General features: G+C 37.0%; 1 protein-coding gene across 3 annotated transcripts in view; it reads left to right on the top strand.

The window, feature by feature from the left end:
• The window catches only part of PTER (phosphotriesterase related), a 52746-nt gene that overhangs the window by 38294 nt on the left and 3146 nt on the right, over positions 1–11306 (top strand). For all 3 annotated transcript variants that reach the window (XM_054695106.1, XM_037510668.2, XM_037510667.2), the window contains one exon: positions 7104–7244. In XM_054695106.1, coding sequence (XP_054551081.1) covers positions 7104–7244 — 141 coding nt within the window. The remainder of the gene's footprint in view (positions 1–7103; positions 7245–11306) is intronic.

The following is an 11306-nucleotide window of genomic DNA, read 5'->3' on the forward strand; positions in this document are numbered from 1 at the left end:
TATATTTATTTCTTTTGAACATATAAATGTTTTAAAATTCATAAAGAGTATATAAATATTTATTTAGTTGTTAAATATCTAAAAACATTTTTAAAATTCATTTTAGGTTATTACATGAACAGTTGTGAGTTTAGTAATTCTTTTAAGTAGTTGCTTGAAAACTCTCATAAAATAACAAAGATCCCACATGACACCATCTGTATAAATATCCTCTGGTTTTAAATTGAGGAATTCTGTGAGGAGGAAGATGAAAGAGTTTTCTTTGAATTGTTTTTGTAGTGTACAATTTTTAAAATAATCAGTCATTAAAATTCAACATTGTTTTTAATAAATCTATTGTTTGTAATCATCCCCTTATTATATTTGCACACCAATTTTAAAAAGCTACTTGGTTAAGTTCCTAAGCTTTAGCATTGTGTATATTCCTGAACTATCAATAATTCAGTCTCAGAGCTGGCCTCATGGTGCTTAAATTCTAGGCAAAGGAATTCACAGTTTAGAATGGGTGATGGATTACAACAGTTAAGTGACAGTGCAGTATAGTGGAAAGTGCACTAGAGAAGAATAGGAAGACATGGGCTCTTTATCACTTTCAGATATTCAAGTGTTAGGGTCCTCAATAATATTGCTACCTGCAATAACAGGTAGCATAATTGTGTCACCAGTTGATTGTGCGTTTCAGAACATGCTCCTCCCATGTTCATGGTATCATTTAATGACACAGTCTAATTAATTTCCCAAGACAAGGCCTTGATTTGCTTCCATTGCTGTCATGATAGTGCTAGTACCCGATCACTTACTCTTACTCGCTTGCCCTGTTATGGCCAACAACAGAATTATTCACCCAGATGCTAACCTAAATTCCTCCCTCTTCTAACCAGCATTTGATAAAACCTGTTTAACCTCACTGAGATCTGCCAGTTTGACCCCTCCTGTTCTTAATCCAGACCCTCAATTGTCACGTTCAAGAACTATTATAAGTGTTTTTGCAAACAGCAATCATGCCCTTAGCCTTGTTCCCTGCTTTAGCCTGCCATTTCCACCACTTTGATCTTTTCAAATGTAATTCTGATTATATTTCCCCATGTTGATTTATAACTCATCAGTGACTCCCTTTCATCTTCATCACAAATCCCAAATGTCTTGGTCTTTTGGTCTCCACCCGTCTCTCCACCTCATTTCATCTCAGCTTCTAGCACACATATAGAATCTGGGCTAATACCATACCGACCATGACAAGTATCTGTGCTACTTGTTCTTATATGTGTTTCATACAAGCTAGGCCCTCTGCTATGAATACCCCATTCCTACTTATCTACTTAGTAGAGTGTTTCTTCAATATGCAGCTTATCAAAGGTTTTCTTTTCTATGAAGTTTTTCTTGAACAAATCAAAGAGTGTTTGCTATTTCCTGCTTTGTACTAACCAGGTTCCTAGTAGTACTTTTATTATGATACTAGATAAAGTCAATAAAGCAATTATTTGTCTCCATATCTCTTATCCTTGAACTTCTTGAAGTATGGGGCTGTGTGTTATTTGTCTTTGTTTTCCCAGTTCATGCTTCATAGTCAGTCAGTGATCAACAATTTCTTTTGGAGGGATGGGATGGATGGGTGGGTGGATGGATGGATGGATGGATGGATGGATGGGCAGGTGGATGCTTCTCTTTTCATCCACTTTATTGTGACAAATTTCAGCCTTACTATCCAGGAACAAGCTCCTTTTTTGCCTCTCGTTGTTCTTTTGTATCATCTATCCCTCACCCTAATATCTGAGCCCCACCAATATTTATTTGAATAGCCTTCTCCAAGACTCAACTCATATAAGTCATTCCTTTCATTATTCTATCATAATACTTTGTATTTATTTGTACTGTAAAAAGTTTTTAACACATTTAATTGTAATCGTCAGTTTAAATATCTAACTCCTTCCCTAGACTTTAAGTTCTTCAAGACAGCAGCTTAAGTTTCTTATCCATGTATGTGTTCCCAGCATGGGCTAGCACAAGGCAGGTGATAGTACAAGATAGTAGATGTTTGCTGAAATAGTTCATGAAGGCGTGTTGAATGCATGAAATGAAATAATAATTTGAGAGTCCTTTGAAACTGTTAAGCCCAAGATAAATATTAGGTATTATTAGTATCTTGATCATACCCACAAATCATATCATTTCCTTTGCTCCTTAGTTCTTTCAAGGGCTCTTAGATAGCCCTTGTCTAAATTATCACTTTACACAGACCTCCTTGCTCCTACTCGGGGGGCATTTTGACATTAAACTAACCCCCTCAGCACTTGGATAAGATCTAGAATATAAAAAAGTTTGAAAAATAGAATAACTCTCTTACATTTTAGTGCCATCCTTAAACCCTTAGTAAGTGATAACCATTTCTGAAGATGGCCAAATTACTTTAGATATAATTTTCTTAACTGATGATAATATGTTTATCATAAATTTATCCCTGTTCCTTATATAAAGAAAAATTGCTTACTAAAAAACAAACAACAGAAGAAATGATATAGTATGAATGACATACTTGATGCAAAAATCTCTTCTTCCTCAGAATATTTACAAATGACATTGCAATCACTTCATTCACCTTGAAGGGACTTTCTCCAGAAAGAAATGCAGTAGTTCTTCTGCAGCTCACAATCACCTCGCTAACTATTTAGGGCAAGAGGTGAAAAATATTTACCCTAAAGACTGGGGAAGATTAGAATAAGAAAGAATATAATTATTCATGGATATAGAATATAGAATGAGAAAAACTGGCTGAGGTTGACACCTCCACGCATCTGATAAGCGCTATGAGGTCATTGATGACTGGGAGGGGCAGGACCTCTGTTGAATCCTCATCTGAAAGACGTCAAGCAGAGTACATTTTCCCATGGTACCATTCTGACATTTGGGGTCAGTGCTCTCACCAAAAAAAAAAAAAAAAAAAACAACAACAAAAGTCACTTGCATAAATGCAGCTTTAGTAGCACCTGAGAGTCCTTGGAAGTCATCCAGCTGAATGTCCATTTAGTGTGGCCAAGTCAACTTATTAGACATTTATGGTGTTTGAGATGTCTTTCTGATGGGGGGGGGGTGTGTTTCCATAGGTGTGAGTCTATGGAAAGGAATGAAGCTGCTGTGGTTGGTGGATGCTCTCAGCACAGAAGGGTCTAACAACATGGTTTCTGAAGACAAATGCAATCTAGCTTTATTTATAACATCTTATTGTGGAAGTGGAGTTAACTTTTCTCAAACTTCCTGACTTTTTTGAGACTTAGATTTCTGAGACTTAGTTTCCTCATCTACAAAAGAGAATGATCATATCTTCCTCATATACTTTTTGTAAGAATTAAATGAGATAGGACTGATAAAATATGTGATAATTATTAAGTATTCATATTTTTGCTTCATTTTTGCCCCCATTCTGCCACTCATTAACATCTAATAGCTTATTCTACATATTTTCAGGACTTTCCTTTGAAAGGATGATTACTATTTTTCTTCATTGAGTTTATACTTCAATAAGGAGAATTTAAGATAATTCATTTCTTAATTACCTTCACGTTAACATTCAGTTATATGGATAGTATCATACCAGTAAATGTCAGTATAGGTAATAAATAAATATTTATTTTGTCTGCCTCCTTTTTAAACAGCATTTTTCTCATTTCTGAAATATCAGCTTAATTTCTTCTCTTCTGAAAAAATCTTCTCCCCTCATGTGACTGAAATTGAGTGTTTTACAGAGGGGACATTTCCCCTTTGTAGGTCAAAAACATACTTCTTTCTGTAAACTATTCTATAGGATAAGAATTCCAAAGGATGACTTTTGAGATTTACATGTAGATATGAATCTTATTAAACATGCTAATACTCTTCTAGAAAGACTACCTATATTCTTCACATAACATTTATAATATGAGTAGTACTTAGTGTAGATAATTAACATCTGGAGAATTGGATCCCTATATTCCCCATTCCTCTCTTAGATGAGGCTTTTATAAGACCCATCCAAGGAGACCATGCAGGTCCTCATAAGAAAAGTCTTTGCCTTTTCTCTGAGGGATGTAGGAAGAAATTGGGGGGTTTGACTTAAGTATGGAGACAAATTTTGGTTGTGGTACTTGGATAGATTATAGTAAAGCATAGGTAGAAGCAAGAACAGATGATGATGATTTGGACCAGGGGCTAGTAGGAGAGGTGATGACATTTCTAGATTCTGGTCATATTTTGCAATTCAAGCAGAGAGTCCATCTAGCTGGGCTAGACATGGCAAGTGAGCAAAAGAAAGCAGTCAAGGATAACCACAGGGTTTTGGCTTGACCATCTAGATGGATGTAGTTTCCATCAACTAAAATAGCACAGGGTGTTAGAGCAACTGGATTGGGGTGGGGCCTGAGGGGTTTAGTTTGAGACATGTTAAGCTTGAGCTATCAATTAGACAACCAAGTGGATATGGCAAGCAGGCAATTAAACATGCAATCTGGACTTTAAGAGAAATGTTTGGTTTGGTGATAGAAAACCTTTGATATGTACCTCTTAATATTTGTTAAGGTAAGCAACAATCATGATTAAAACAGACACATCTCCTTTGGCCAGGTCATTTGATATGTCCACAATAACTGTAATGCTTTCTTACTTACTTACCAGGTTTATTACCCCCATTTAATGGTAAATTCCCCATTTTTTAGTCTAGTTTGATGGTATTTTTGAGAAGGACATTAAATTTCAAAATAAATATCAAAAATGTTATGTGCACATATAGTCAATATAATTCTGAAAAATGCCCTTTCAGTACAAAATACTTAGCAATGGAAAAGTCATTCAGTATGATGATTAAGACAATAGGTCTCAGTCTTGAAATGAATTTACATTGTAACACATCTCCATGAATAAGTCTCTAATTTTTCAGGTCTCAGTTTCCTCATCTGTAAAACTGAGACCAGCTGGGATTATGGAGACTATTAAATGAGATAATAAATATGATTCATTACAGTGCCAGATACACAGTGAGGTTCTTACCAGTTTCAGCTATGATGCTGATATAATAAGCAGCTTTCCTTTTTGTTTTCAATTGGAGTGACAATTAAAGATTCCTATGGTTTTTCATTTACTGTGGATTTTGCATATATCACTTAAGTTTAGAAAACCTTATCTTGAGACATTACACCAGGAGAAGGAAAAGGACATTAAGAGTTTGATTCAGGGCCTCCCCAGTGGTGCAGCGGGTTGAGCACAGTGCTGTGGAGCTCTTTGCAGCCTCTGCAGCACGGTTTGATTCCTGTCTGGCCAGGGAGATACCCACATGGTGCGGCAGACCTCTCCTGTCTTGCCTGCTGCTCCCCTCAGCAGTGTTTTCGGTACGTCTGCCTGTTCTGTTCTCTGCTCTGTCTCTGGTGAATCCTCTCACCCTCCCGCACCTCTGACCTGTACCCTGGGTCTTGTATAAATAAATAAAAAAAAAAATCTTTAAAAAAAAGTTTGATCCAACCTGTTACAGGCACCTCCATTTTCCCCTTTGCCAATATTGGTCATTAACAAATGGAATGAACTGACTCAAAAGAAAACATACTACATTTATGTCTTCTGTCTTCTGCTATTTTAATTGTGTATAATTTGTTTTTAAGCAATGGTTCTTTGGGGAAAACAGAATATGTTTACTATAGGAAAACACATTCTTTTAGCCCAGTAATTTTGGAAGCAAAAGATGGTCTCCATGGTAAGAGATGGAAAAGGAGTAGTATTAATAGAAGATGGCACAGAACTAATGCACATTTTATAGTATCAAGGAAAGATTTTTTAGCCTCCCTGCCTAAAACAACATTGTGAACTCTAAGTCATGCTAACTTGGTGAACAGAATAAAAAGGAAAGAGCTCCAATCTAACTGCTCAGTGCCAGTCAATAGTAGCTCCCAGGAAGCATCTCAGGGCAGCAGGAACCTCTCACACTGTGACACATGGAGGCTTAATTGGTCCTCTTATAGTGTGGAGGAAAGACTTGGAAAATTCTTCTGACCTCTTAGAAGCAGATTTATACAGGTATAATAGTGCTTTAGTCCTTGCCTCCTGAACCCGTCAAATTAATAGGATATCAAAATGGATAAAAGCCTAATAAGCCAATGATGGTCCAACATTCCACCTCTTTTCCAGAATAATTTGGATCCCAATCACTTGCTTCTGTGTCTTTAGCACCTTGCATACAGTGTCAAAAGGGATGTGCTCCCTCCTGACACCCACTTTTCCTGTATTGTTTTCTGGTATTTTTTTTCTTATTTTTCTCTGTGTTTGTATGTATGGTATTTGGGGGGTTAACACATTCCTTTTTACTTGTTAGAATCTGAATTTCTTGAAATGATCTATTCTTGCTCCAGACTCTATTTTCTGTTCTCTACACTGTACTTAATCATACAAACCTCTCCTTTCCCTTTCATTTACATAGTCTTCCATGCTAAAATAGTGACATTCACACCATAATCACCATTGAAATGAGACAATATCCAGAAACATGATCATAAAATAGTAAATTATATTTAAAAAATAAGCACACCAGAATATAATTATCTCTAGGAGTATTGCCCCCACTAAAAAGTAGCAATGAGATACACATAAGGTATTAATTTTAGAACCATTTTATGATCTTGACATGAAAATCATCTTATTACCTTACATTAGCTTCCTGTTTTTTCCACATTAGTATTACTCACCTAATTCACCACACTTGATGCCAAATTCCCTTTGACGGTTTTCACAGTTCAAAGCAGTTCTATTACGGACTTTCAAAAGGAGACGGAACATATCCACAAGATAATGCTGAAGGAGAATTACAAAATTGTTCTTGAGTAATAGCAGTATGATTAAAATGCCTGTAGTTCCCAAGTACTTTAGAAAGAAACACTCCCTTTTGGATACATAAATATTCAGATTTCAGAATACATAAATATTCAAATTTCGATTCAGATAAGGAATCGAACTTACTATTTTACAGTCACATCATAAAAGCCCACTCTAAAGTTCTGTATTTTAAACTCTATTCCAATACATAAATTAAACTTTATGTAGAAAATATGCTGTTGATAATAATAATAATATATCTGTCTTTTTGTCTCTAGGACTATATTTGATAAGCAGGAACTACTGGAGTTTGCTCAACTTGGCTGTTACTTGGAATATGATCTCTTTGGTACCGAACTCCTTCATTACCAATTCAACCCAGATATTGACATGCCTGATGATAATACAAGAATTAGAAGGTAAATAGCATGAAATCTCTCATAGCACTTGCTTTAACCAATCCTTTTTGATTCTCATATCTGGGTGAGTATTAGCAAAGATTTAGAAAACAGTATGCTGGCTGAACCAGAGACTTGCAGAGAAAAATGTACGTGTGCTGTTTCAGGGGGAAAATCTCTATCTATTATTTCAAGGAGAAAATGAGTCATTCTAAGTAGGCAAAAGCTTAGCACAGCCTTAGACATTCAGCTCAAATGGGCAGCTGACAGGAAACGCATGTAATACTCAACCCCTGCCATGACAATAAAAGAGCAAAAGACATTTTCCTCCTTTTACTCCTAATGAAATAAGCTGTTTCTTTCCCAAGTTGACCACACTAAAGTCATAACTTCCTACAATGCGTTTGTGAAATGCTTTATTAAAAATTAAATTAAATGCCATAAGTTTAATGTCTAAAAACCAGATATCATTAAAATTTAAACTCCCCAAATATCGAATGGGTAGTGAAAGCAACAATTATACAAGTCATACTCTGCAACCAAATAGAAAATTTTGAAAGTTAAGGATGAATGGCTCCTTGGTTTGTCTTGATTACATGGTGAAAGAAAGATTGAATGCACCAAAATAGGGGATATGGGAGGAAACACAGGTTTGGGATTGACAAGGATGACTTTTGTTTGGGCCCCTGGGTAAGGGTGTGAAGCACAGGGCAGAGATACGATGTGAAATATAAATCTATATCGGATCATTTCTATGTGATAGTTGAACACATGGGGTTGAATGAGATTACTCAAAGATGAGAATGGGAATGGAGTCCCAGAGAATACTGACATTTAAGGGATAAGCTGAGGAACAGTCATTCTAGGATAGGCTGAAAAATTTTCAAAGGGCTAAAAATATAAGGGAAATACACTGTTATGGAAATTGGTAGACAAGAGTGCTCAAAGCAGAAGGACTAAACATTTTTAGTGCGTGACAGGTATCTAGTGAAACAAAGGCTGAAAAATGCTCATTGGCCTTTACAATCAAGAAGTTCTCACTTCACAGTCTATAAGTGCAGCCTTTCTAGAAAAAGCTTGAAGAATGAATAGGAGGTAAAGAAGAGGAGAGAGAATGTGGAGATTACTCTTTCAAGAAGTCTGTTAGTAATGGGAAGCAGGGATGGAGGGCTAAGTCTAGAAGGCAAGACAGGAACAACAGGAGTTTCGCTAAGTTGAGCAATGTTTATGTGACTGAGAGTAAGAGGAGAGAGAGAGAGCGAGCGAGAGAGAGCAAGAGAGAGAGAGAGAGAAAGTAGTGTCTATTCTACAGAGTAGTTACAGAATTTATATGAAATAAAGTATGGAAAGTTTTCAGTTGAGTACCTGGTGCTGAGGATGAAATGGTCAATGATAACTTAAAAGATCCTGGAGAAATTTGAGCAATAGAGCAAGGCCCCTAAAGAGACAAGTAATTGGAATCTGGGAAGCAAATCGAAAGTTGGTTGAAAGGAAGTACTCATTCTCCATCTAAATGAAAGGGGACAAGGCAATGAGTAGAATGCAGATGAATGTCCTGGTCAGAGGAACAGGAAACTGAGGACTTGTGGCCTCATATTTTCTCCAATTTGCCTAAGAAGTAGACATGATCCTCTTCTCAGAAAGAAGTCATAGATTCAGGACAGAACCTTGTGAAGGAGAAGAAAGCTGGGAATGGATGTTGTTCCATATAGATGAGATGTTCAGTTCGACATGAGGTAGCTAATTGACTGCCCTGACCAAGGATGCTAGGGTTGGTGGTTATTTTTTTAACTACTAAAACCAATTATTTGACAAGCAGATTGTTTCATCTCTGTCTGTTTAATTTTATGATTTCAATTTACTTGCCTAGGAGCACCGTTCAATACAGAAAAACACATTTCTGTAGGGTTCCTCCTTTGCACATGCCTTACTCAGCTTGCAGATGAATGTCCTCTGGAATTTAAGATGGGGTGGTGGGGTAGTTCTTTCTCATATTTCATGATCTCAAAACCATGGTTTTTTGATGAGTGTTCTCAACACATGTTTCACAATTCATCTTGGAAATAAAAGTTTTCTCCCAGGATCTGCTTCATTTCCCAAAGCCACTGTGCAGCAATGAGTGAGGTGTATCATTTGCACCCCTGTGCCTTCCATGAGGCTCCCAGGCCTTCTGCCTTCTAGAATACAAGTGAGAACATCTGTAGAGAGTTATCTATAAGGGAGACTGGAAAAAAAGATGGCTAACAGACCCCTATTCCTTCTTGGCTCCTTAGGCATGAATTTAATGTTGGTCAGCTTTCATTGTGCTAGAGGTACATCAAAATTGTATATAACACAGGTGTCTATGTGTCTGTACATCTGTGTATATGTGTATATATTTGTGCTTAACCTGCCTTAAACTGATAATATGCAGTAGCTCACTTGACTCAAGTACACAACTGAGTAACTTGTTGGGTTGTGTGTCCTGCAGTGTCCCCTTGTCCATCACCTCCTAGGTCCTTGATTTCCTTTCTTCAGCAGCAGCCCTTTCCTAAACCTTAGTGGTCTTAAAACTCTGGAGGATAAGAACATGGACGCATGCTTCTTCCTACCTCTGGTTTTCAGCACCAGAAATTCTGTGCTTAGCACCTGTTTTCAATCTTATGTTCCATTTCTCAAATCTTATTATATCTCTGCCTTTTCACACTTTGTAGTCTCTCTAATATTTGTTTGCAAAACACTAACTCATTTGTATTTCTATAATTACTGTGATTTTTTGTCTTCTCATCTGTAGTGGTTCTTTCCTTCTGGCAATATCTCTGGAACGACTCTTCTTTCATACAATGGTACAAACTGAAAGATTATCTCTTATTTTAGGAGTGAACAGGCAGGTTTTCTTGATAGTCAGGATATAATCATGTCTCTAGAGCTATAACATTATCTTTCTCATGAAATAACTATTCTATGGATTCTTGACTTAATGAGTCCTAGGATTTCCTTTTTTTTTTTTTTTAAAGATTTATTTATTTTTATTTATACAAGCACTGGGTACAGTCAGAAGCGCAGGAGGGAGAGATAATTCACCAGAGCCAGAGTGGGGAGAAGAACAGGCAGAAGGACCAAAGTACACTGCTGAGGGGAGCAGCAGGTGGCAGGAGAGGTCTGCGAGCCAGGTGGGACCCTCGCTGGTGGCAGGGGATCGAACTGGCACTGCAGAGGCTGCAGGCAGCTTCGCAGCCCAGTGTTCAACTGCTGCGCCACCAGGGTAGGCCCAGGATTTCCATTCTTAAATGAATAACTTATCCATTATACCCTCACCTTACTACTTTACAGTTCAATGACTGTGATTCCAGGTTGGACGTAAGACCTCTTTCAGGAATTTCTTTAGCCATACAATATGACTTTGCAGAGATAACATATAATATTTTCTCAAAGAAAACAGACAAAAACTTCAGGCTCAAAAACTCTGAGCTCAATGCTCAAAAGACATCAGGGGAAAACTACACCCTAAAACTTCCTGTACTGTGATACTCTTTCAGTTGTGGTTTAAGGCTACTTATAGGAAGTTTCCACATTGTCTATGCATTCTGTCAAATCTTTCCCTTTTTTCATAAATGATCATAAAATGCTCTTAGGTAATTCCCTTGAATAGAATTTGTTTTGAAAGTAATTTCAGATCATAACTATGAACAGCACACAAATCTCAAAGAAGCAAATAACCATGGATGCACAAATGCCATGCCAGTACATATAGGACATGCAAGGGACACATGTGGTATAAATGCTGAGTTCTAGACAAAAATGCACCAGGTTGGCTGTTCTTTTGCATTCTTTTGACAAGCAAACTTGAGTTAATCTTCAATTATGATTTATTATAAAATATAGGTTCTCAGAAAGCAGGGCTTTGTGCCTGAGTTTTTTGTGTAGTGGCCCATATTTTGCTACTGTCACAGTGATCTGCACTAGAACGCAAAGAAATGCTATCAAAACCAAAAGAATCCTTTTCACATAATAGCCCTTGGCACATGGTGCTATCAATCTGTCTCAATCCAGTTGGAAATCTAGAGGCTGACATACTATACAGAGAAGGACCATCGTCTTCAA

The sequence above is a fragment of the Talpa occidentalis genome, unplaced genomic scaffold (genome assembly GCF_014898055.3).
Source record: "Talpa occidentalis isolate TD23 unplaced genomic scaffold, MPIMG_talOcc4v2.1 talOcc4.14, whole genome shotgun sequence".
In the NCBI taxonomy this organism is placed as follows: Eukaryota; Metazoa; Chordata; class Mammalia; order Eulipotyphla; family Talpidae; genus Talpa; species Talpa occidentalis.